This window comes from Calonectris borealis, chromosome 13 (assembly GCF_964195595.1).
Source record: "Calonectris borealis chromosome 13, bCalBor7.hap1.2, whole genome shotgun sequence".
Classification (NCBI taxonomy): Eukaryota; Metazoa; Chordata; class Aves; order Procellariiformes; family Procellariidae; genus Calonectris; species Calonectris borealis.
Genome location: NC_134324.1, coordinates 17275757 through 17300527, shown reverse-complemented (window position 1 = coordinate 17300527; position 24771 = coordinate 17275757). Strand labels below are relative to the sequence as shown.

General features: G+C 47.2%; 4 protein-coding genes and 1 non-coding gene across 8 annotated transcripts; 4 read left to right on the top strand and 1 right to left on the bottom strand.

Annotated features, from left to right (window-relative positions):
• The first annotated feature begins 47 nt into the window (after positions 1–47).
• On the top strand, positions 48–7105 carry NKAP (NFKB activating protein). Of its 3 annotated transcripts, none has more exons than XR_012675584.1 (10): positions 48–339; positions 835–915; positions 1297–1370; positions 1593–1712; positions 2165–2210; positions 2633–2748; positions 2898–2973; positions 3464–3613; positions 4261–5696; positions 6264–7105. XR_012675584.1 is itself a non-coding variant. In XM_075162353.1 (9 exons), exons 1-9 carry the CDS (start codon positions 92–94, stop codon positions 4433–4435), a joined length of 1086 nt encoding a protein of 361 aa, XP_075018454.1. In that variant the 5' UTR covers positions 48–91; the 3' UTR covers positions 4436–7105. The 3 variants fall into 3 exon arrangements, 1 of the variants encoding a protein (XP_075018454.1); XR_012675583.1 differs by having other exon boundaries at positions 4261–5859; XM_075162353.1 differs by having other exon boundaries at positions 4261–7105.
• Positions 7106–11561: 4456 nt separating this feature from the next.
• Positions 11562–12742, bottom strand: NDUFA1 (NADH:ubiquinone oxidoreductase subunit A1). Its single transcript, XM_075162355.1, has 3 exons — positions 12376–12742; positions 11945–12034; positions 11562–11658 (listed from the first exon to the last, which is right to left on the bottom strand). Exons 1-3 carry the CDS (start codon positions 12475–12477, stop codon positions 11638–11640), a joined length of 213 nt encoding a protein of 70 aa, XP_075018456.1. The 5' UTR covers positions 12478–12742; the 3' UTR covers positions 11562–11637.
• A 146-nt stretch (positions 12743–12888) lies between these two features.
• UPF3B (UPF3B regulator of nonsense mediated mRNA decay) lies at positions 12889–20966 on the top strand. 2 transcript variants are annotated; one of them, XR_012675581.1, is made up of 10 exons: positions 12889–13150; positions 13334–13440; positions 13555–13661; positions 15190–15288; positions 15651–15761; positions 16475–16518; positions 17167–17355; positions 17849–18000; positions 18695–19023; positions 19883–20966. XR_012675581.1 is itself a non-coding variant. In XM_075162342.1 (10 exons), exons 1-10 carry the CDS (start codon positions 12977–12979, stop codon positions 20027–20029), a joined length of 1443 nt encoding a protein of 480 aa, XP_075018443.1. In that variant the 5' UTR covers positions 12898–12976; the 3' UTR covers positions 20030–20966. The 2 variants fall into 2 exon arrangements, 1 of the variants encoding a protein (XP_075018443.1); XM_075162342.1 differs by having other exon boundaries at positions 12898–13150; positions 18711–19023.
• Positions 20967–21039: 73 nt separating this feature from the next.
• On the top strand, positions 21040–23544 carry RPL39 (ribosomal protein L39). The gene is made up of 3 exons (XM_075162356.1): positions 21040–21140; positions 21424–21527; positions 23235–23544. The coding sequence occupies exons 1-3, from the start codon at positions 21138–21140 to the stop codon at positions 23281–23283; spliced, it is 156 nt and encodes a 51-aa protein (XP_075018457.1). The 5' UTR covers positions 21040–21137; the 3' UTR covers positions 23284–23544.
• LOC142087938 (small nucleolar RNA SNORA69) lies at positions 22634–22765 on the top strand. Its single transcript, XR_012675676.1, has one exon. It is a non-coding gene; the product is annotated as a small nucleolar RNA SNORA69 (small nucleolar RNA).
• Positions 23545–24771: the final 1227 nt, after the last annotated feature.

The window sequence follows — 24771 nt, the reverse complement described above, 5'->3', positions numbered from 1 at the left end:
CGCCCCGCCGCCCGCCCCCGCCCGGACGGGAGAGCGCCGGAAGCCGCGCGCCGCCCGGAAGTGATTCATCCGCAGCGGCCGCCCCGCCGCCATGGCGCCGGCGTCGCGCTCCCGCAGCCCGCCGGCCGCCAGCCCCGAGCGCCGCGGCCGCAGGTCGCGCTCCCGCTCCCGCGAGCGCAACGGCCTGAAGCGCTCGAGCCACCGGCGGAGCCGCAGCTGGTCCCGCTCCCGCGAGCGCACGCCCGGCGGGCCGCGCTCCGCCGCGCACCACGGCCACCACCACGGCAAGGCCTGGCCCGAGTACTACGAGAAGGAGAAGGAGGAGATCCTGCGGCAGAGGCGAGCGCCGGCCCCGGGCTGCCCCTGCCGGGGGGCTGTCGTGCCGGTTCCTCCCCTCCGCTCGGAGGAACGGGCGCGCCCGGGGAGGGGAGGGCGGGGTGCCGGGCCTGCGGTTCCCGGGGAGGCGGCGGCTGGGCCCGTTTCTATACGGCCCTTTCACGGCCTGGCGTCGCTGCGCCGCGGCGCTGCCCGGCGCTTTCAGCCCCTTCGGGCTTCCCTTGCGGCGGGCATCGCGTGAGGCCTTCCCCGCCGCTGTGCCGGCTGGCCGGGGCGCCCGGGCGGGACGGGGCTCGGCTGCAAGGCGCTAACACCCATCACCCGACGGCCCCTCCGCAGCGTGCGGAGGTTTGCGTCCAGCCTCCCAGGCCGCTGGGTGTTTCTTCTCCTTACTGTAGCTGCTTTGGGCGATTAGAAGCGGTAACAGATACCAGACTGAAAATGTTTACGAGCTGGGTACAGCACAGTAGGCTTCAGTGGAGGTGTTTTCCGTTACAGGAGACTCAATGAGAGAGAGAGAATTGGAGAACTGGGGGCACCTGAAGTCTGGGGACTGTCACCAAAGGTTCCTGACCCCGAGTAAGGCATATTCTTTCTTCTTTCCTTCTGGTTTTTATGACAGTGATTATATGTCAGTTTAATTTACAAAAAGGTCTTATCCCTACGCTAGTCCCTTTGCCACAATTCATGTTGTGTCAGTTCATTTCTGAACCAACGCAACGAGATTATTACTTTACTTTTTTTTTCCCTCCAAATAATTCCAACATACCAATTATGCAAGATATGATTTATTGTAGATCAGGTGACCTTTGTGTTGTGGTTCTGAAAGCAGTTCCCATGCTGCAAATTAGCTGTTTAGTACTAATTCTAATCTGCAAGCATGTGTTTGGTCATATGTGTACCTTTGATTTCAAATACTACAAAATAGATTTTAAATAGCAAACTTTTATTTTTATTCAGTTCCGATGAGCATACACCGGTAGAAGATGAAGAGGCAAAATCTAAGAGTAGTTCTTCAGATTCCAGCTCAGAAGGTATTTTGTTTTGCTTACACAGCTTGTTTCAAAAACAGGAAGCTACCGAAGCCTAGAATCTGCTGCTGTTGCTTGCAAGAGGTTCACTGACTTTGATAGGTGGAAGTCAGTGTGGTGGGCTCCAGTTCAAAGGAGAGCGTTGCTTTGAGGAGATCGGGAAATGCATATGGAGCTAGATGATCTTTGTCCATTCTCTAATGTTATCTTTTAAAAACATTATAGAGGAAAAAAAGAAAAAGAAGAAGAAAAGAAAGAAGAAAAAACGGAAGGCATCCAAAAGAAAACGCAGAAAACATTCTGAGGACAGTGACAGCGAGTCGGAGTCTGAGCAGAACTCCAGTGGTAAGAAAAGAGGATTTCGGCTAATGTGCGTGGTGCGAGAGCTCTCCTTCTGCTCCTCCAAACGAAGCTTCTGGCTTTTGTTGTACACTTGCAGTGTTCTGAAATTACAGAGTTGCGGCATCAATCCCATATTCTTTTCTTTCACCATGTTGCTGGGTTTCCAGTGCCTTGAGTGCTTGCAGTCTGGCCTCAGGAAATAGGATTTATGAATTTAGCATCCATTTGGCGTCTCATGCCAGAGATATGTTCGATATGTTCTCATTTCAAACAATACTGCAGGTAGCTTTCTACTAATACTTTCTCAGTATTATTTAGTACCTAAACAAATCACACCTGAGAAGCTGTGTGATAAGGCATTCTGGTGGAGGCAGTTAATTATTCACAGTGCAGTAGACTAGTTAGTTATAGCTAATTATCTCTTTTTGATAATACATATACTTTCTTTTTTTCAGATGAAGATAAAAAGAAAAACAAGAAGAAGAAAAAGAAGAACAGAAAGTAAGTTTCCCAGGTTGTTGTGTGTAATTCTACCTGCTGTTGGCTAGAGGGCAGCACCACTTTCTCAGCAGGTAGTGAGGAAGACTGGGCACTCTTGTAATTAGGGCTATAAATGCAGCCGAATAATCCTAATTTGATAGATTTTCTTTAAATCTGCAGAACCGTGCAGCGTAGAGGACTCGTTGCAAACGTAGGGAAACACTTTCTAACTCTATATGAAAGGTATAACAGTGTATGTATTGTCTTTGTTTTGCTCTAAGGTGTTTTCTATGAAACAACAACAATCTACATGCAGACAGCCACTCTTCCTGTAGGTGGAAGTTGCCTTGAGAAACTTGAGAAATGACTTGAGTATGATTCCAAGCACGTTCTTTCATCTTAAATTTTGGTAAATAACATGTCTGTCTTTGACTTTATCACAGGAAGAAGTATAAGAAAAAGAAAAATAAGAAGAGCAGGAGGGAATCTAGTGATTCAAGTAGTGAAGATTCTGATGACGAAACGTTTCAAGGGGAAGATCTCTGGATTGAGAGATCAAGTAGGTTCACCTGACCTTAAACTTGGATTGAAACTCCTTGGTGTCCTTTTCGTGAATTCTTTGTTAGGTGTTGCTGACCTGTGTAACTGTTCTGATCACAAAGAACAATGGGCACAATATTAATCTTCCTCATTATTTGATTTTTGCAGGAAATACAGAAGCCGATAGCTTGATTGGACCAGAAGCTCCCAAAACTCATGCATCTCAGGATGATAGGCCTTTGAAGTAAGTAACCAGCTCTAACGGTACTTTGATCATATCAAGTAAATCAAGCCTGAAGGTTACTGTTCAAAAGGAATGTTGTAACAATATGGCATGCATCAGAGAGAAATGCTGTGCCAGAAACTCATAGACAGAAGTGGTAGTGGTGCTAGCCTTTACCCTGACCTGAATTCAGGTAGAAAAGTCTGGTTTATGCTTTTTAGCCTTGATTCCTAGAAAATCAATCTTAAGATGCCTTTATGCTAATGCTCTCAGTATTGTGACTTTATAGTGTCTTCATTACTGTTTAATCAGAATGGATTCAACTGGTAATTTGAGATGTCGTTGCTACTGTTAGCCATAAGGAAGAAACAGGCCGATATGCGGGAAAGAATAAGAAAGTGCTTAAAAATGTAGCTGTAGCGAATAGCGAACAGGGAAGCTGGATGTTTAGCTCAGGCTCTCTCTATTTGAGACCGATGGAAATCACCACTTTTTTTTTTTTTTTTTTAAGCTACGGACATGCCCTCTTGCCCGGTGAAGGTGCAGCAATGGCAGAGTACGTAAAAGCAGGAAAACGTATACCTCGGAGAGGTGAAATCGGCTTGACCAGTGAAGAGATTGCATCGTTTGAGAGCTCGGGTTATGTCATGAGTGGCAGCAGGTATGGTTTTGATGATGGTCATGGTTCAGTAAAATTTTCAAGAGCTGCTTCCTCTGTTGGCTGGTGGGAAGACTGCTTCCGAGCTCTAGTGGAAAGCACAGAAGAGAAGGTGCTCTGTGTGCTTGCAATAATCTACGCTAAACTCCTTATTGCTATAGATGGTGAGTTTTTTAAGGACACTTTCTCCTCAGGAGCAAAAATTCTTTCCAGGTCATATACTTCTAGTTACCTTGTATTTCAAATGAGGAGATGCTTGTGGCAGGTGGCTCAAAGCTGGTGTGTTTGGACCGCAGTGGTGATATGCTGACTCTTCAGTAGGAGACAAATCAAAGCGTGAGAGATTGGCTGTGCTTTTTTCTCTGTGAGTCCAACAAGAATTTCACTTAAATTTTGGTTAGCCAGCAGCTGACACCCTGGTGGTTGATGGGGCTTCCAGCTGACTGCCTGAGAGCAGATACCCCCAGAAGTCAGTTTCTATCTCTGCCACGCTCCTTCCTGGGAAGGTTTGTGTGCAGTTTGGATTCTCTAGCCTAGGTATCTTTATTTATAAGCCCCTCAAAACATTCAGGTCAGTTGATGGATGGAAGCCGTGACGGGGCATTACATCCCTCTGCCCGTGCTGATGTGCACACTGTTCTCCTCTGCAGACATCGCCGAATGGAAGCTGTGCGTCTGCGTAAAGAGAACCAGATTTACAGCGCAGATGAAAAGAGAGCTCTGGCGTCCTTCAACCAGGAGGAGAGGAGGAAACGAGAGAATAAGATCCTTGCAAGCTTTCGAGAGATGGTCTACAGAAAGACTAAGGGCAAAGAGGAAAAATAATTTTTTGTTTGAACACCATAGATTCTACCACGCAGCAGCTAACCTGTTCCAGTCATGATTTGAAAAAAGCTGCAAGTGCTGCAGTGCCTTTCACCCAACAGGGCCAAGCCTCAGGAGTGGATTACTTGTATCAAGGAAACAGAGTTACTTTTGTCAGATTTTCTTGCATGATTTATTCACCGTCTACAAGGAATCCCTGTAAAGTGAAAGGCTACAAGGAAGGGAAGGCAGGAACAGGCAGGGAAGATCAGAGGTGGCGATGTTCTGTGCTCTCTTTGAATCGGACAAGTAGGAGGATTCCATGGGAGGGCTTTGTTACCTGATGCTGATAAGTGCGATTTTGCCATTTATTTTGATTAATGAGAGTAGACTGGCCATCAGAAGCAAGCTACTAGTAACAGTAGCAAAAAAAAGGAACTCCTAAGTTCCTGTTTAAGATCTAAGGCTGTCCACTTAGGTATTTTTTCATAAGTCTTTTAGATTTTTTTTTTCTCAGAGCTGAGTTTGGTTTGTGGTTCAAACTAGACTTGTAAATATAAGTGAGTTTATAATTTAATACAGATGGGCTTCAGTTACTTTAAAGCAATCAGATCTCAACTGGAGTATAAAGTAACAGTAATAGTAATAGGAGGGTCTGATCTTCAATCCACCAAAGCCCGTGGTGAAGAACTAAGTTGCTTGCTTCTTTTTCTCCTATGTTATACATAGGTATCAGAGCAGTGGGGTGCAGTGATTGGAACCCCTGGATGTATACAGGTGGTAACAAGGATGTATTTTTCAATTTATTTGATTTTTTTTTTGTCTGTGGAATATGTCTATGTCTAGATCAAAAGCTTATTTTATCTCCTGTGGTATTTTAATTTGGTCTGTTTCAGCAGTATTACATGGCTCTCTCTGAGTTCTGTACTTAGAGGCCTACTCCGGGTAGTGCTTCTGTGGTGGTTATCTTTGATTCAACTGCATATTTCCAAACATACCCTCCTTAGCCTTCTTTTTCTCAAATGCTTTTAAAAACAAAGTGTTTTCTAGAGGGTTTTTTGTTCCCCTAAATCTCTGTGTTGTAATTTTGGCAGCAGAGATGTCTTGTATGTTTGTATAAAGAAAATAAAAGTCCTATAACGTTTGCCCTGGAGTTCTGCAGATCTGGTGTTCGCAAACAGCAAGTCCAGCTGCCTCTCCTTGTTCACGCTCTGGAACCTGGTTCTGTCCTGCCGTACCCACCCATAGCTGCAAGGGACCGTCATGTAAAGCCAACTGCCAGGTCAGGCTGTAGTTGATTTTGCTCAGATTTAATGCTTTTTATGTATCCACGAAGTAGAAATGCTAATAAGGAAGAGCCATTTTTTCTTCATTGTGTTTATTTGATTCTCCACAAAATACCAACACAGCGTTGGTGATGGTGAATTGCAGCTGTTCGTTAGAAAGTAAGTCTTTCCATGAGGATTATTTTATTTTCAATGATGTCCTTAAGCCACTTTTCTCTAAACTGACACTGTTCTGGCCTGGAGGATGGAATAAAAAGAGGGTAAATGGTAAGAATAATACTGAGTCCAAGTTTGGCCAGCTAAGAGCTGGCCTTTATTCACAGGGCAAGCCTATCTGCTGAAAAAAAGACCACCACCTAGACCTGTGCAAACTCAGGACAAATTCATTATGGAGAAGGCAGGTGGTCGTGGGTTGGCTATCTGTGCTTGTGGTGGAGTGAAGCTAGTGATAAGCAGGGTCACTTGGTTTTGCGTAGCAAGATTTTGATAGCTTCCTCCACCTCTCTGCTATTACTGCAAACTTATTTACATCAAGCTCCCTGTTCGTTTTTGGCATGGAAAAGCTTGCTAGAACCTCCCGAGTTGTACCAGTGACAGAAGAGTAATAACATTTACCTGTGAATCAGCCTGCTGGACTCCAGAGTGAAGGATACCTCCACAGGCAAGGTCTGCAAGAGAGGAGAGAGAGGGCAGAGTTCACACACAGGACCTCAGAAAGCAGACATTTTAATTAGGTGAGAGCTACTATCTACTTCAAAAATAACCTGTGTATTTGTACAACATTTCTGATACGGGTTAGAATAGTTTTGGTTTAAAGCCTCTGTGGGTATTCTTTTGTGAAGGCAAAGACTCAGATGTTACAATTTTAAGCTTGTGCTAGGATATAAGATTTCTGACCAGTGGCTAAGAGCTGTTGTGCTGGTTTTGGCTGGGGTAGAGTTAATTTTCTTCACAGGAGCTGGTATGGGACTATGTTTTGGATTTGTGCTGGAAACAGTGTTGATAACACAGGGATGTTTTCGTTACTGCTGAGCAGGGCTTACACACAGTCAAGGCCTTTTCTGCTCCTCACCCCACCCCACCAGCGAGCAGGCTGGGGGGGCACAGGGAGTTGGGAGGGGACACGGCTGGGACAGCTGACCCCAGCTGACCAAAGGAATGTTCCATACCATGTGACGTCATGCTCAGCATATAAAGCTGGGGGGGGAGGTTGGGGAAGGGGGGGCACTGCTCAGGGACTGGCTGGGCATCGGTCGGTTGGTGGTGAGAAATCGTTTTCATTTGCATCATTTGTCTTTCTTAGGTTTTTTTTTTCTCTCTCCTGGTTATCTTTTTCCTTACAATTTCTTGTTGTTGTTGTTATTATTGTTTCTTTTTTTAAATCATTAAACTGTTTTTATCTCAAGCCACGAGTTTTCTCACTTTTACACTTCCAATTCTCTCCCCCATCCCACCGGGGCTTGCGGGGGGGCAGAAGTGAGTGAGCAGCTGTGTGGTGCTTGGTTGCCAGCTGGGGTTAAACCGTGACATCTGTGGGCTGCCACTTGGGGACCCATAGCCAGTGAGTAGAAAAGCTAAGGTTCAGTATGACTAAGCATAGGTTCCAGAGGTAAAAAATCTACTCAGTGCGATTTATTTTTTTTTTCTCTTGAGCTGCAACATATTATTGTACAGGTGACAAAGTTCAGGCCAATGTGGAAAGGGGTTCTGAGACAGCATGAAGAGCAGCGGGCCAGGCTCCCTCTACTGAGCCCTCGTTCCTCCGCTCAGCCCTACTTACAGCTGCCCAGAGCGATTGCTGTTGCTTGGAAGGGGAAGACAGTATGGGCAGGAAAGCAGATGTGGGATCCTGCCAGATTCTGCTTGTCATGTTTCTGCCAGTCTCCACAATTCGTGAACTAAACCAGCCTCCGGCTCTGCGCTCTGCCAAACACAGACTCAGTCCAGCCCGTTGCGCAGAGGTGCTGCAGGCTCTGAACACCAGCGCTTGCGACACAGAGCCCTTCAGAAAGGACCACGGATGCTACATGAGAGAGGCCAGGGATGTTTTAGCAGAACTCAGCATGCTGAATTCCCAGCAGCCGCTCTTCCAGGATGACAAGAGGCTGTTATGAGGATTCAGCTACTAAAGGAATAAATGAGCAAAGAGCTGGTCCTAGTCCTTGTGCTCTGATACAAATGCTTACTGCTTGAAGGTGAAAGGAGGTAGCGAGAGAGTGGGAAGCTGGCTTAGGTTTGTATGAGAATGAATATCAACAGGTAATACCACAGAGCGAGAGCGAGCTGTGAAACTTTCCTTTGCTCATTGGCACACTGTTCTGTCTTTCTTACGGGAGTTTTCCTCATTTGGTTTCATCCCCTCAGTAACAAAATTGGGAAGAAAAACAGCAGCATAGGCGTCTGCTTTGAAAGACAGATGGGAGAAAGGAACCCTGAGGACCCTGGCGTAGTTGTGCCAAGACATGGGGAAGCATCTGAAGGGGAACTGGTCAACAGGTTGGAAAATGACTTAGCAGCTGATGGGAAGGTCTTGTGCTGGAACTGCTGGGGAGGCCAGACTTGGGATGCAGACCCCTAAAGAGCTCTGTGTGTGTGACAGATGTGGCTCACTCGTTTATTGCATCTCATGCAACGAAGGAAGCTTCTTCCTGCTGCTGCTCAGGACATGCTGTAAGGTGAGCATAGCCCGAGGCGTGATGTCAAACAGAAAAGGCCTCTTCTGAGCCCAAAAATTCTCTGTGGAGACACGCTCACTCTGCAGGATGAGTCTCACAAGGAGCTGTTCAAGGCCCCTTGATATCTTGAAGGATTACAGCAAACCTTGCCTAAAGCAGTCCTGGCTTTCAGCTGTCTGTGTAGTTTGGGAGAGGTGCTCAAGGCTACTGGGACCCCTAGTAGCCTGTCTCCTCCTCTGCTTCCTGTCCTGATCTCCACATCTTTTCCCTTTCTTGTTTCTTGTCCTCCTGATCTCCTCCTGCTACTTCTGTCTCTCCAGCCAGCGCTGTAGCTGACTAGCTGGTGGTAAGTGCTTTGGGCTGGTATTTCATTGATACCCAAGCTTTTTTCAGCCCTTCAGAAAACTGGGACCTTGACAAGCTTGTCAGGAGCCAAACCCAAGGCTGAGCACATCTGGAAAGCACGAGCAGCTGGACAGCTTAATTTAACCACATCGTCTCAGAGCCTGGAACAGAGTGCCACAGAGAAGTGTCAGACGTATCCTTATTTTCTTATTGTCTTTCTAGTAGGTGGTGTAGTGCTATGTTTTGGATTTAGTATGAGAATAAGTTGATAACACACTGATGTTTTAGTTGTGGCTAAGTAGTGTTTACGCTAGTCAAGGACTTTTCAGCTTCTCGTGCTCTGCCAGGTGCACAAGAAGCTGGGAGGGAGCACAGCCAGGACAGCTGACCCCAACTGGCCAATGGGGTATTCCATACCATATGACGTCATGCTCAGTATATATAAACTGAGGGAAGAAGAAGAAAGTGGGGGACGTTCGGAGTGATGGCATTTGTCTTCCCAAGTCACCTTTACGTGTGATGGAGCCCTGCTTTCCTGGGGATGGCTGAACACCTGCCTGCCGGTGGGAAGGAGTGAATGAATTCCTTGTTTTGCTTTGCTTGTGTGCGCGGCTTTTGCTTTCCCTGTTAAACTGTCTTTGTCTCAACCCATGAGCTGTCTCACTTTTACCCTTCCGATTCTCTCCCCTATCCCAGTGGGGGGGAGTGAGCGAGCGGCTGGGTGGGGCTCAGTTGCCGGCTGAGGTTAAACCACGCCGCCCTCCCTGCTCAGTGACACAGGCTGTGGGTTACGGTTCAGAACTGCTGATAGACTATCAGAAACACTTCATCCCAACTCAACTAATCAGCAGAGGAATTCAGATGCAAATTTCTGTGTCTGAACTTGCTGTTATTCATGCTGATGTAAATCCAGAAGAATTCTGTTTACGTCAGTGTATTTTCTTTTTCTGCAATATTACTTTTTCAATATGGCTACAAGCAAATAAAGGGAATTATAGTAGAGAGACACTGGCGCAGAGCAGAGAAACAGACTTGGTTACAGTCAGCAGAAAACAACTAGTGCTGCTGGCATCCTCAGCTCTTACTGGCTGCGGAACAGTAAAGGTAATTTGCTGCTGGCCTGGCTGCTCCTTCAGTAGACTCTGTCCATCTGAGTAAGCATAACTTTCCAGTCACGGGGCTGGAAATTTCTCAGAAATTTCTCTGATTTATGTGACTCTGCACCTTGTTCGCTCTATGTGGTTATTTGTGGTTGTTCCACACCCCATGCCTCAGTGAATCAGTGTTGATGGTAGTGACGCAAGATCTGCATTTCACTCTTCCATTTGCCATACTTTAACAAGACAAGTAAGAGTCATTGTTTATAGCGGATTTAAGACGTAGCAGAAGCAGGTTTTGGCTGTATTGTAAGTTAAAACTGCTGAATATTACTGTGCTGGGAGGGAAGAATCGCAAGCTGCAGGAGGTGACACTGGCTGTTCATGCAGACTGCTGCACAATCCGCGGGGTTGCTGCAGGGAACTGCAGGTCAGCAGAAGTGCACGCAAAAATAGGATCAGTCCTGCCGTCTTTCTGTGTTTCGCTAGTACTTATTATTACAGAGGCATCCGTAATGGTCGTTTTGTGGTAGTCCTCTTGGCATTCCTTTTCTTCCTCTCACAGGCACCCATGAGGCGTATATCAGAGTGCATAAAGTGAGGAAATCGATTCTGTCCAAAGTTTATATGCAACTGTATTGGGTTTGTGCGGCAAGGTTTTGGTACTGGAAGGGCTGCAGGGGTGGCTTCTGTGAGAAGATGCTAGAAGCTTCCCCCATGCCCGACAGAGCCCGTGCCAGCTCGCTCCAGGATGGACCCGCCGCTGGCCAAGGCTGAGCCCATCAGTGATGGTGGTAGCGCCTCTGGGAAAACATGTTTAAGGAGGGGAAAAAAAATTGCACACCACCAGCAGCAGTCAGAAGAGAGGGGCGAGAATGTGAGAGAAACAACTCTGCAGACACCAAGGTCAGTGAAGAAGGAGGGGGAGGAGGTGCTCCAGGCGCCGGAGCAGAGATTCCCCTGCAACCCGTGGTGAAGACCACGGTGGGGCAGGCTGACCCCCTGCAGCCCACGGAGGTCCACGCTGGAGCAGATATCCACCTGCAGCCTGTGGAGAACCCCACGCTGGAGCAGGTGGATGCGCCCAAAGGAGGCTGGGACCGCGTGGAGAGCCCGTGCTGGAGCAGGCTCCTGGCAGGACCTGTGACGCTGTGGAGAGGAGCCCACGCTGGAGCAGGGTTGCTGGCAGGACTTGTGACCCCATGGGGGACCCACGCTGGAGCAGTCTGTTCCTGAAGGACTGCACCCCGTGGAAGGGACCCACGCTGGAGCAGTTCATGAAGAACTGCAGCCTGTGGGAAGGACTCATGTTGGAGAACTTCGTGGAGGAGTGTCTCCCGTGGGAGGGACCCCACGCTGGAAGGGGAAGAGTGTGAGGAAGAAGGAGAGACAACGTGTGATGAACTGACCGCAACCCCCATTCCCCATCCCCCTGTGCCGCTGGGAGGAGGAGGTAGAGAATTCAGGAGTGAAGTTAAGCCCGGGAAGAAGGGAGAGGTGGGGGGAAGGTGTTCTAAGATTTGGTTTTATTTCTCATTACCCTACTCTGATTTTGATTGGCAAAAACTCTGTTTTACCCATGACGGTAACTGCTGAGTGATCTCCCTGTCCTTGTCTCGACCCACGAGCCTTGTGTTGCATTTTCTCTCCCCTGTCCAGCTGAGGAGGAGAGTGACAGAGCAGCTTTGGTGGGCACCTGGTGTCCAGCCAGGGTCAACCCACCACAGCAACACAGATACAAGGGTTGAATACATGTGTATCTTTATTAAAGAGTTAAATCATTTTATATAGATATGTGGATTCTTCAAAGTGCTGCCACCTTAGTCTATGTTCTCCAGACCCTGAAAAAGAAAAAGGAACAGCTGTATCTGCACCGTTCTCGGTGCTAACTTGCAAGAGGGCATAGCTGAAAATGCAGGTTTTCAAACTATGCTTAAGTACCCAAGTCCGAATTAAAAAAAAAAATTAAAATGCACATCCCCAGAGGCAGGCCAGCTGCAGGTACAGAGGGAGCTCTGCCAGCCCCAAGAGCGACCGGTGCCCACCAGTGCCCTCAGAGCCCACAGCTCGGGGACATGGCTCCCGTTTCCCTCCCAGCGGTACCTGCCCGATGCCCCGAGCACCTGCCTTGGAGACGTAGTACTTGTTGACACCGGACACCCGCCTGTCTCTCTCCATCAGGGTCCACTGGTAGGGATAGCGGGCGATCCTCTTCTCCTGCGGGCACGCACAGCGCTGCCCGTCACAGCCCCCGGGGAAGGGGGATCTCGGAGGGAAGGGGTCTCGGGGGAAGGCGGGCCCGGGAGGGAAGGGATCCCAGGGGGAAGCAGGGGGCTAGGGGGGAAGGGGGTCCCCGGGGGAAAGGGGCTCTCGGAGGGATGGGGTCCCGGGGGAAGGGGCTCCCCGGGGGAAGGGGGCTCTCGGAGGGATGGGGTCCCGGGGGAAGGGGCTCCCCAGGGGAAGGGGGCTCTCGGAGGGAGGGGGTCCCGGGGGAAGGGGGTTCCCGGGGGGAAGCGGAGCCGCGGGACGGGCCGTGGGCGGCCCGGCCCCGCGCTGACCTTGCCGCCGTTGCACCAGCGGTGCATGTAGACGGTGGAGAGGCCGGGGATGCTGAGGCAGATGCCCATGATGGCCATGCCGGGCAGGATCTCGTACCACATCGCGCCGCCGCCCCGCTGCCCGCACCGCCGCCCCGGGCTCCCTGCGGGCACTCCCGGCCTGCCCCGCGCGCCTTCCCGGTCTGCCCCGCGCCCCCCCCGCCCCGCTGTCACTGCCGAGGCAGGTCCGGGAAGGGGTGGTAGCGGGCAGCGCTGCTGGGGGCTGCGCCTCCGTAGTGCCGGGGCAGGAAATGAGGCCGTGGCCGCGCCCCAGCCCGCCCGGCCCCGGCCCCGGCGGCTGACCCCGGCGCCTGCGGCCGGTGCCGGGATCCGCGGGCCCCGCCCGGTGCACGCCGGGAGCCGTAGTCCGGCAGGGCCCGGAGCACGCCGGGAGCTGTAGTCCGGCAGGGCCCGGAGCACGCCGGGAGCTGTAGTCCGGCAGGGCCGGGGCGGGGAGGCCTCGGCCGAGGGCGCGGCTCGTGGCCCTTTAAGGCGCAGTCGCGCGAGAGGCGCGGCGGCCAATGGGCGCGCGGGGGCGCGCGGCGCTGCCCGCCGGCCCGGGATGAAGGAGGACAAGGAGAACGCCAGGCCCAAGGAGCGGCGCGGGCCCGCCGTCGGGCCCGGGGCCCTGCTGGGGGCGGGGGCGGGGACCGCCACCGGCGCGGATGGCAGGGCGGGCGGCGCCGAGCTCGACCGCCTCGAGCGGCCCAAGGACAAGAAGGAGACGCTCAGCAAGGTGGGGCCTGCGCGCTGCCCGGTGTGGGCCCCCGCATCCGCGGTAACGGGCCTGGCGCGGCGGCCGTAAGAGGCGGCCGTCGCGGGGGAGGGCTGGGGCCGCCCGGGGAAGGAGCGGGGGGCAGCGGCAAGGAGTTATTCCCCGGCGCTGCGGGCCGCCCTAACCGCCGTCGCCGTGCCGCAGGTGGTGATCCGGCGGCTGCCGCCCAGCCTGACGAAGGAGCAGCTGGAGGAGCACCTCCAGCCCCTGCCCGAGCACGACTACTTCGAGTTCTTCGCCAACGACTCCAGGTACGGCCGCCGGCCCCGCCCGGGCGGCTCCCAGAGCCGCCGCTGCCGCCAGCCGGGCCCCGGGAGGCGCCGCCGCCCAGTCAGCCCTGCTCTCTCGGTCTTGTCTTTCTGCAGCCTGTACCCGCACATGTTCTCGAGAGCCTACATCAACTTCAAAAACCAGGAAGACATAGTCCTCTTCAGGGATCGCTTTGATGGCTATGTTTTTGTCGATCACAAAGGCAAGTGAGCGGCGCTCGGCTGTGCGTTCTCGTCTTTCCTGGCGTGCGCGCGGTGTGCTCGTTGAATTTGAGAGGGACGGGTGTGAGCAGCCTAACGTGCTGCTTCTGATTTGTTTGGTTTTAGTGCCTTAAGTGGATGTCATGCAGTATTTCAAAGAAAACGTCTTGTGCTTCGTGGAAACTAATCTAAATTGATTTTATATGTTTTTAAATCGATTTTCTATATTGTGTAAAACCCAGTTAAGTGTACATCGAGGTAGCGGTGGTATCAATATAAAACCAGTTGCTGTCTTCCTGCCGTTAATACTTGCGTTGTCATACCTGAGTATAAAGTCTGAAAAGTGAAAGTGAGCAGGTGGTGTCGCTGTCCAAACTAAACGAAGCTGAGGTTAATGATGCCACCCCCTCGCCTGTTCTGTACACTTCTAACAGTGTGACTTATTTTTTGGTCAGTTTTTAGTTCTGATTATTACTTGTTCCAATTTACAATTGAGTGAGTGATCTTGATTCAGTAAAAAGGAACAGCTTGTTCCTTGCGGTCTTAGTTGTGAGAGCGACTGCTCTCTGGAGACATTAATCTGTAAGAAACGAATATTTTGTTTAATTCATTGGTTAAACATCCAAGTATTTAGTGGCCGCTTATGTCTTTTTCTAAATACATATTAGGTATTCAGTACATCTCATGTTTTTAGATCTTGCATTTCAAAACACTTATGTTGAGTAGCACTAAAAGCTGTTAGTCTCGCATTGATAGACCTTAAATTTACATGTTTAGCAAAAACTTTAACAAGAGTCTTCCTGTTGGCTTCAATAGGCTAAGGATTTCACCCTGAACTTTGTTTCAAGTACACGTGTTTTACATTTCATCCAGCCAGGTGTTTTATGTGACACAAAGCTCTGTCCACAAGATTATTCCTTATTTAGGAGGGTTGCATGACAAGGTTCTTGCAACACCTAGATGTTTTAAATAACCTGGTTTGCAGTGTAGCAGCACACTGTATTTGCCATACCCAACAGCAGTATCGGATTTATGCAGCCATAAATGTAGCATTCTTGTCAGAAGATAAAACTTTAAAGCCTGCTTGTAATGTGTTGCATTCTATTGTATTTTGTCAAAAATTGAGATTTGCCTCAGTTACGTTAGCTTAAAATATTCTCTTCTACTTGCACAATGAACGCATAGTCTGTAGGATGAGGATGTTATGCGGTGTGGTGTAGCTGAGGGGACTGAACTGACAGTTATGGGCAGTGTTAAATCTAGTATTTCCTTCTTGTTGTGAGTCTGTGAATTTACTGTTTTGTTAACATAGTGAGAGTGTTTAGTTCATGAATTCTGCTGTCTCTAAAATGTTTTTTTTATTAAATGGCTTTCAAAATACAAGAATTTTTTTATGCTGTCCAAGTAGTCTCTTCTAGTATTGCATATTTCTTGTGAGGTTTATCTTCCTGCTTTAGACATGGACGATATACTCTATTTTATATCTGTTTCGTCTCTATTTTAATGTATTTTTCCCTCTCCTCTTAACAGGTCAGGAATATGCTGCCATAGTTGAGTTTGCACCTTTCCAGAAAGCTGCAAAAAAGAAGAGTAAGAAAAAGGATGCCAAAACTGGAACTATCGAAGATGGTATAGCAGCTAGCTAGTTTGTTTTGCATGTGTAGACTTGAAAGCCCTAGCAGTAATTTGAATTTAATGTTTTTACGGTGACACTGTAGTTTATCAATAGAATGTTTGCTTAATTATATGTGAAGCTTATTAGCACCGCTTTGTCAGGTGCAAATCTATTAAATGTGATTGTCTTAGACAAACATAATGCAGCAGCTCATTTGAGGGCTGCCGGCTTACGAAAAGGTGACATATAAACAACACAACTTATGCAAATCTAACCCAGACTTCCAGCAGTGCGTAATGCAAATTCTTTTCATGCTACAGTATATCTTTTTTTTCCTTTTTTTTTCCTTTTTTTTTTTCTTTCCCTTCCCCTGTAGATCCAGAATACAAGAAGTTTTTGGAAAGTTACAGTGCAGATGATGAAAAATTAACCTCCACTCCTGAAACTTTGTTGGAGGAAATAGAGGCAAGAAACAAAGAGCTAATAGGTATGGAAATCTATGTACTATTGTTATATTTTCCTAGAGCACAAAGAAATGTATGTGGTGTAATTTGAAGCTGTGATTTCTCAACCTTGAGGAGACTGAATTCTTTTGTGTGCCTGCTTGGTATTTGTTAAACCTTTAGGCTAATGTTATTCAGTATATTTTTATTTTGCTCCCATGCTTTAAATTCTTCTCGAGGTTTAAGCTTTATATGATAACCTCCCTTCTTTTTTAAGCTGCTAGTCAGATGTTTGTTAGCCAGACTACGCTGTGGAGTGGCTGCATTTCAGTGAGATGCAGTGATGTTTAATGCAAAATGCTGTAAGCAGTGATGTTCCATGCAGGCATAAGTTAAGAGAGATTGTGGTTGGGTAAAATACCACAAAAATGAGCAGAAGACTCTCTTTTTCAGCACGTTATAGGTATCCCTTTCAAAGCGAGAGAATCTGGGAAAAACCTACTGCAGGCTGAATACCCTTTTGCAGATGGGTGTACTGGATATCGTATTAGTGTCCTAAAGAAGTTTATAGAGTCCTAATAGTTGCCACTGTTCAGGGATAGGATTGGAATACTTGTTTCACTGCTGTGTTGCTGTATGTGAGAGGAAATAGGCTGGATAATCTATAAGGCTTCTTCATTTCATATAGGGTTTTGTTGTAGGTATTGCAGTATTGGATAAGGCAAATTGTTTACCTTTGTTTTTATATGTTTTCTAGCTAAAAAGACTACTCCTTTATTGAACTTCCTGAAAAATAAGCAGGTAAGACTTATCTCCAGAATCTTCTTGTGGCTTGCAAGTACAACTTGCTCATTTAAAGCATGGGTGTATACATTGCAGTGCATATATTGATATGTTTCTGCCCTTTCTTTTGAAGAAGCAGCTTTTGACCCAACTTCCTTGTTAACATCTGGTTCACATATTTTAAACTACTAGAACGCTGGCTTTTGTAGGAATGGTGGTGCTTTATGTGCATTCTGGTCACAGCTAAACATCTCTGTGGCACTGCCAAACCAGATTGCATTTTAATGCAGTTATGGCTGAGGTCCTTGTAGATGATCTTTCTCCTAGCACATAATCTCATTTTAACTTTTAGCAAAGGAGAAAATGGGGCAGATTTAATTAAAATTAGAATGATAAAGGCTAAGGCTAGTGTTGTTTAGTTTTTTTTAAGACAGTACAAATCAAGGCTTATGAGTGAAGAAAAAAATGAAATGCTGCTGTAACATGTTCAGGTTCACAGCAGAACAATAGAGATGACAGAACTTTTTTTTTATAATGGGGTGGTTTTGAGGTGAGTTATTTAGTGATGAAAAACTTTATCACTTTGTGGCAGGGTATTGTGTTGGGTGTAAGGGGATGTTTTCTAGTGTGGAAATACACTATTTCTCTTTGCTTTTACACACACAGAGACTGAGAGAAGAAAAAAGAGAGGAGAGGAGGAGGAGAGAATTGGAAAGAAAAAGACAAAGAGAGGAAGAAAGAAGAAAATGGAAAGAGGAGGAGAGAAGGAAGAGAAAAGAAGCAGAAAAACTGAAGAAAGTAGACAGATGCCCAGAAAAAGAAAGAGACAGATCAAAAGAAGAACCAAAGATTAAGGTCTAGAACAGTTCTTTATTATAAACTGTTACACTCCCTTTCCCCTATTATTTGTATATCAGTCTCAACATGTGTTTTGAGTATTGTGTGAAGAATCACATGAGTTTGATGTTAGTAAATTACCACTTTTTTGTAATACTCAATATTAGGCATTGTAAAGGTTTACATGCTGTAATGCTTCATAGTAATATTTAAAGCTTTTGTCATGTGACTGTTGTACATGCTGTGGTAAACAGAATCGTGAATTCACTATGGAATGGAGACTATTTTTAAGCTTTCTAAAATGGCCTGTTTTAGGAGAAAAATCCTAGTCTGCTGTGTGGATTATGCTTACTCATACACTCCAGCTTTTAGAAATACTACGATTTGCAGTAACATTACTTTAATGTTTATTTCGTACTGGACTACGGTTCCTTTCATGCAATTTCGGTGTTGTGCCAGACAATATGTATTAGAGTGAGCTTTTTAGTTGAGACTTCTGTTTTCTTTGTAGCTACTTAAGAAGCCTGAAAAAGATGAAAAAGACTTGGAGAAAAAAGAAAAATCCAAGAAACTGGAAAGAGAGACTCTGAGGGAGGAAAAAAATGCGAGTAGTGCATCTGCCAAACGATCTGATGGGGAGACAAAAGAAGAGAAGGCAAAAAAGTATTCTAGTACTTGCTATAAATATATATATGTATTTATGCCTTGTTTCCTGATCGTACTGAGGCTTAGGCTGCTCTGCCATGACCATGTTTTGAAATTCCTTTCAAATTATTTTTCTGATATAAGGCATGGGATGTGTTCTCTGTGGCAGTGCACATCCCCGTGATTACAGAAAGCTGTGTGAATTACCTGGCGATTCTTCACTAGTGGACAAACTTTAATATTTTTGCAACTCACTGTAGGAACTCTGCAAAAGAAGCCCGGGTGTAGGTGACCTACCACAGGCTGTGAGCACTGTCCTTGCAATGAGAGAATTCTAACCATGGCAAGAGGAGAGGTGTACTCCAGTTGCTAGTCCCTTTAAGTCTCGTAAAAGGTCAAAGTGGAAAGTGTCATTCTCAAGAGCTCCGTAATCTGTGCAAGGTTCAGTTCTGCCATGTGAGGAACAGAGATGAGACAGAGAAATTTAGGTGTTTTCCAAAGCCAGAGGAGACTCAGCCAGCTATGTGAGTGGAAGGCTAGGAGACGCTAACAGTCAGTGTCATCTCTGGTTATCATGCATGACTCAGGTTATTACAGCTTCCCAAAAGCTCCCTAGAACCTACCAGTCTGTCTTCTTCGTATTGCAAATTTACGCCAGTATTACATTGATCTCCCAGCTCTGTTTGATGAATCTTTTGAGCTTAATTTTCAGTTTTGTTTTCATACAGATCAGAAGATGAGTGTGTAAAGGACTACAGGGACCGAGATAGAGATTTTGAAAGAGACAGAGAATATGAGAGAGCACAGAGGGAGAAACTGAGACGCCAAGAAGAGGAGCGTCGGAGGCAGAAAGAGCGCTTTGAGAAAGAGAAGGTTTTTAGAAGAAAAGAGGAAGAGGTGAAAAAGGAGAGAGACTTACTCAGAGAAAAGGGAAAGAAAAGTGATCTTACAGACTTCATCAGCAGCACGGACAAATCTGAGAAAGTAACCAAAGACGATAAAAAAGAGGATACAATTAAGAGGGATCGTATCAGAAACAAGGTGCTGGATTTCTTTAAATTCATGTGTTGATTCATAGGACCAGTTTGTGGGTTTTAGGATAAAAGCACTTTAAGGAAAGAACCACGTGGTTTCTCTGTTGAAACTTCTCCCTGTTCTGGTGACAAACTCTGCCGTTGCTAGAAAGCTTGCCCGTTTGTCCACTAAACTTTGCTAAACTGTTTGTGATATTTCTTGTCACTGTATAGGAATTAAGCCAAGATACCATGGGCTAAATTGTAAAGACACTGATCCCTTTTTATTTGCTGACTTACATTATAAGGTGTCGGTAGAGCATCAGTAATCGACCTGTATGTCTGCTGATGCTATACGTGCCTGAAAATACATCTGGAAGTGGGAGAGCAATTGAACAGGTTCCTCCAAAACAGGGACGAGACAGCTACATGCAGAACATGACAGAAGATCTCCTGTACACTCAAGAAATAATTTCTTGAGCTTAGTTTTATATACTCTGCAAATCTGGTTTTGCAGCATCAGTATGCAAGTTTTCCATGTCACTTAAAGCATTATTGAGTACAAATGAAACTCAAGGTTTTGAGGAAGCTTTGAAGTGGGCCTCTATTCTGGGAGAGGGTGAGCTGAACTCATCTCAAGAGGAAACTCTTTACAAATAACTTCAACTATGTGCAGTGTTCCTTGTGGCTTGAACAGGGATGTTGTGTTACAACAGAGACAACCTTGATTTGAGACCGTGGAAGTTACGTTGCCACCGTGGTGGAATAATTTAACTTAGAACAACTTGAAGAGTTTGAATTTGAGCCATTTCTAGTATCACTGATGCCATAATAACCATGATAGCGTGGGGCTGTGAAAGAGTCTAAATAGTTTTGATTTATTTCAGGATCGTCCAGCAATGCAGCTGTACCAGCCAGGAGCCCGAAGCCGAAGCAGATTGTGTCAGTATGAAGACAGTGCTGCAAAGCCCACAGATCAGGGAGCGGATAAGAAACAAGAGAGTGAGACCAGTAATGCGAAGGAAGAGGAGTGACTAGCATGCAAGCCTTATGTGTTCTGACTGTCTGTGCAGCCAAAGAGCATGTACTACGCAATCCAGAAGTGCCTTCGAAGCGAAGAAGGAACAAAGGAAGAAAAGGGGGCATTGTGCTGTTGGATGTTTCTGGTTAAAGAACCTCAGTTGTAGATTCGGAATTTGAAATGTGTTCTCATTGTATTTTCAGTTATTTGAATTTATTTTCCCAGCATCTAACTACAACGGAGAAGAGAATCTTTGCGAAGTAGAAAGACTTTATGGCCTTAAGTATGATAATAAATGAGTCATGCGGTCAGGAGGAGATGACACCTGGATCTAAAGCCAGAGCTTTACCGTAAAGCGGTCGGAGCCAGTGTTTGATGCACTTAAGCAGAGCGAGCTTGAAGTTGCCCGGAGTTAACGCAGGTGTTGCTATGTTGTGTGGTGCTCCTGCCTGAGGTGATGATAGCTAAATTATGTCAGTCTAGCACTGAGACAGGTACGCAGGCGGGGGTTGTTGAGGTACCAGCGAACAGGAGCCTCTGGCACGTAGAGGAGAACGTCTGGCGTTGAGTAATGGTGTCGGGGAGGGAGAGACCTTCCTCTGCAGTGGTTCTCTGGATAAAGGAACTAAGTTGGAGTGTATGAATAAGCTGGCTTAATATTGGAATACTTCTTGACAAATTCTCATGTAAAGTCTACCTACATTGAAATGCTTCTTTTTAATCAAATGTAGCGGGTTTGAGCATCCTGTTCTTTTCCAGCATTCTCCCTTCTTCAGAGTCTGAAACGTTTCCTAACTCCTGCCCTCTCGGTACTGCTTCACCTTCCCTCATGACTTGAAGTATTGTTTTACAGCCCAGAAAGAGACTTCACCAGTAGCAGCTCCTCCTAAGCTAGCGAATTTTAGCCATAGCTATTTTGTACTGAAACCAATAAACTGGCAGAAACTCGTGCCGCCGCCGTGCCTCACTGAGCTCCGCCTGCGCCGGGGCGGGCCCGCCGGGCCGCCAGGGGGTGCTGAGGCCGCGGAGCCCGCGCCGCCCGCGCCTCTCTCGCCGCTTCCCCCCGCCCCTTCCGTCTCTTCCGCCGCCGCCATCACCGGGACGCCAGGCAGCTCCGCGCCATGGTGAGACCATCGGCCGCCATCCGCCGCCGTGCCGCGACACCCCGAGCCCTCTCGCCGCCGCGGGCTGGTTTGGGATTCCCGGCAGGCAGGCCGCGCGGGGTGGTGGGGCGGGAGGGCCCCGGGTGCAACTTTACCGTCCCCGCCTCGCCGAGGCCTGGCAGCCCGCCGGCCGCCTCACCGCGCCGGGGCCGGGGCCGAGCTGCCGCGGTGGGGCCGGCCCGGGCCCGGCGGAGCTGCCCTGCGGGGGCTGCCGTGCGGGACTAACGGCTGCTCTCTCTTCCAGTCGTCTCACAAGACGTTCAAGATCAAACGCTTCCTTGCTAAGAAGCAGAAGCAGAACCGGCCGATCCCGCAATGGATTCGCATGAAAACGGGCAATAAGATTAGGTAATGAGATCGGCTGTGGCGTTCTGAGGAACTGCAGCCGCGCAGGCTCGAGGTCAGGCTGCCTGGGCGGTACGGACTGAAGTCAGAAGCTGGTTGTGTAAAAGCGTTATGCAAGCAAAAGTGCAATTTTGTGGCCATGCAAGTATGCTAGTGCAGATCTGTAACTCCACCGGATACTGTCGGCCCGTTGTGTTTTCTTGGGGCGGTGTGGGGCTTCCATGCCGTTTCCTTCTGCAGCAGTTCAGTTCATTCCAGTGCTCTGCAAGTGTCCACAGGTATTCAGTGATGGCACGTTGAAACTGAACGCGTGAACTGTACGTGTGGATAATTTATTCCAGAATTTGTACCCCGGTAACCTCTCTGCTCCTGACATTCCCCTTCCCAGCACCTTTCCCCTCTCTCACAGCTGTCCCTCTGAGTTCCTGCATTTTCAAGGAGTACCTTACTGAGCGAGGGTGTTCTGAGATACAGAAGATTGTGCATAAGGGAGCAAAGGGCTTGTTGGGTGTATGGGAGATAAAACTGATAGTATAAGATCCTTGGCACGTGACTCAGGAATTAATTTCCAACAGTTCCTTTTTGTTTCCCTACAGTGTTTGTTTTCAAGCACTGTATTTAGAAAAATGTAATAAGGGTTCTGTAGAATACTAAGTAAATGCGAGGCATGCAGAAGGTGGTGCATATCTGAGCCCTCTGGTTTAAAAGCTTCAACCAATATAGTTCAGTCACTCACGCTGTGCAGCTAGCTTTTTATCTCATATGTTCCCTTGTCTAGACTTTTTAAGGGAACAGGATTCTTTCTCCCAGATCGTTTTTTCTCCTAAGTAGTGGGGAGAGTGACAGTAGCAGTGCTGGCTCAGGCAGTGAAACAGCATAGAATTGCCAGGTTCTGCCCCTCTTACTTTTCCTAACTTGTTTCTTTCTAGGAAAAATCGGTGTTGTGTTCCCCAGACTGTATTTTTGTCTTCTAGATACCAACTTATGACAGGGTTCTGTTTTAGCTAAATTGTAGTACTTTGGAATACTTTATCATGGGGCAAAATAATTAATTTTTGTCTTGTGGCACTTCAGTACCTCAGTCATCAGTTTTATCCAAACTGTGTGCTAAAGCAGGCTGCAATTACAGTGCTTCATTCTGTGGGAGTACTGCCATTTTCCTGCTGAGAGTAACTCTGTTAACGCTGTCTTCGGTTTCACCTATACGGTGGTGAAACCGTTTGTTCTTAACGTGTACAAGTACATAGTCCTAAATGAATATGCTTTCCTGGAAGGGCACCTTTTCCATACGCTGCTCTGCTTTCATATTTTGAACAAAAATGATACTTTTTGTGTTAGACTATGAACTACATTCAAGAGGTAGTTTTCATATCATTGGACAATCAATACAAGATCACAGGTCTTGTCTCCAAAGGAGGAGATAGGATATTCAGAGGCCAGTGCTGATGCATCTCTCGGCAGGCATCTTTATCTCTTTGAGGTTTAGATTCTGTTGCAGTAATGTGCTAGTTGGTTAGTGAATGAAGAAAGTAAACAGAGATGGAAATTCAAAAAAAAAGTACACAGCTGATTATTGTTGGTAGCTTGCCAATATAGCACATAAGAAAGATTTCAGTCCTTCACTGTTGAGCTAATTCAAGGTGGTTTCAGTCCGCCTGGATCCTCAAATGTGTGTATGCACTTTGCTAATTTACCCTGCTTTTGTCTTAGGTACAACTCCAAAAGGAGACACTGGAGAAGGACCAAACTGGGCTTGTAAGAGAGACTGTCTCCTGGGAACTCTAATAACACTTGTCTCTGCGTCAGATTGACACACCCTGTATGCTCTTCGGTGACCCCACATGATTCGTTCTGTGGTGTTGGACTGTTTTTTTTTTTCTATAAGCTAGTCTGGGATGTTGATGTTAACTGGGAAAATCTTGAAATAATTTTCATCTAAAACATGAAGACTGTGTGCTATTAGGGTTCTTTCTTTCAAACGTTGACAGTGTACAGGCTTACTAATAAATATGGACCTGAATGGCTTGGCTGAAATTATTTCATATATATATATGGTGGGATAGTAACAGAATAAAAACTAATATTACTGTGAATATAGTCTCACTTAGTGTTAGAAACTTGTTGGCTCTTTTCAGGTGGAGTAAGCTGTGTCTTCCTTTTCCCTTACTGTAAACCTTTGAGAGCAAAGCCTACCAATTTTTTAAAGAAAAGGGGTAAAAATCAGAACTGATTTTAGAGGAGTTAATTTTTTTAGAAAATCTTTTTATTAGACAAACTGAAATAGTTTAAAAAAAAAAAAAAGGTCTTTTAGAGGCAGGTTTGAAAAAGGCAGATTTCACTTTATGATCCATAGACCACTGTGGCTACAGTAACTCTGGATGTCAGCCTCTTGCTACTTAACCCCAGGGAAGACTCTGGATTACAGTTCTGGTAGATTTATGGGATGTTACTAAGAAAAGTAAGCAGCATTGCCAGAATTGCTAAAGATGTGTCTGCATAGCTGCTGGATGCATTTTATGGGGCTGGAAAGCAACGCACACTGCTCCTCAGGGGTAAGGTGGCTTCCCGTTTGAGGTGTGCTGTGGTAGGTGAGGGGGATCCAAACTAACAAAACCTTTTGCTAAACCAAGTCAATCTCCAGTTACCGCCCTCTCTTACATTACGCTTACACGTTGGATGCATGTATGCTCCCTATAGCTGGCTTCTGTCACAGCTGCAGATTCTTGACTCCAGCGTTATCTCCCACATGACCCTTTTGAACATCCAGGGTAGACCTAGGAAAATGTAGCTAGGCCTGTTGGTCAATTGGATAACCTTTTTTTATTAATGGAAGAGCATGTCTGAAGTGCAAGCGTTGAACAATGTGAATGATGGCATTACGGTACTGGGCAAATGCTGAAATGCTACAGAATACTATAAAAACACTTGCCCAGGGAGCGAGAACGTGGAGCTGAGAATAATCAGTGATACCAAGACTACCTGTCCTGCGCCTGAGCAGTGTACCGGCACGGCTGCCCCCGAACGCCAGCCTGTGTTAGCTGGAGGTGGCTCCTGGGGAGCCCCACGCCTGCGGTCAGCCCGGGATGGCAGCTTCTTACCCCGAGAGGGTCTGGCCCTTGCGCCTGCTGCACTGGGAGCTGCTCTCGGGTAGGAGGTGGGGCCGGGCAGCCCTTGGAGCCTGGGGTTAAGTTCCTGGCTGGGGAGTGGGTGCAGTGGGATAATCGGATCAAAGAAAGTTTCACTTAGG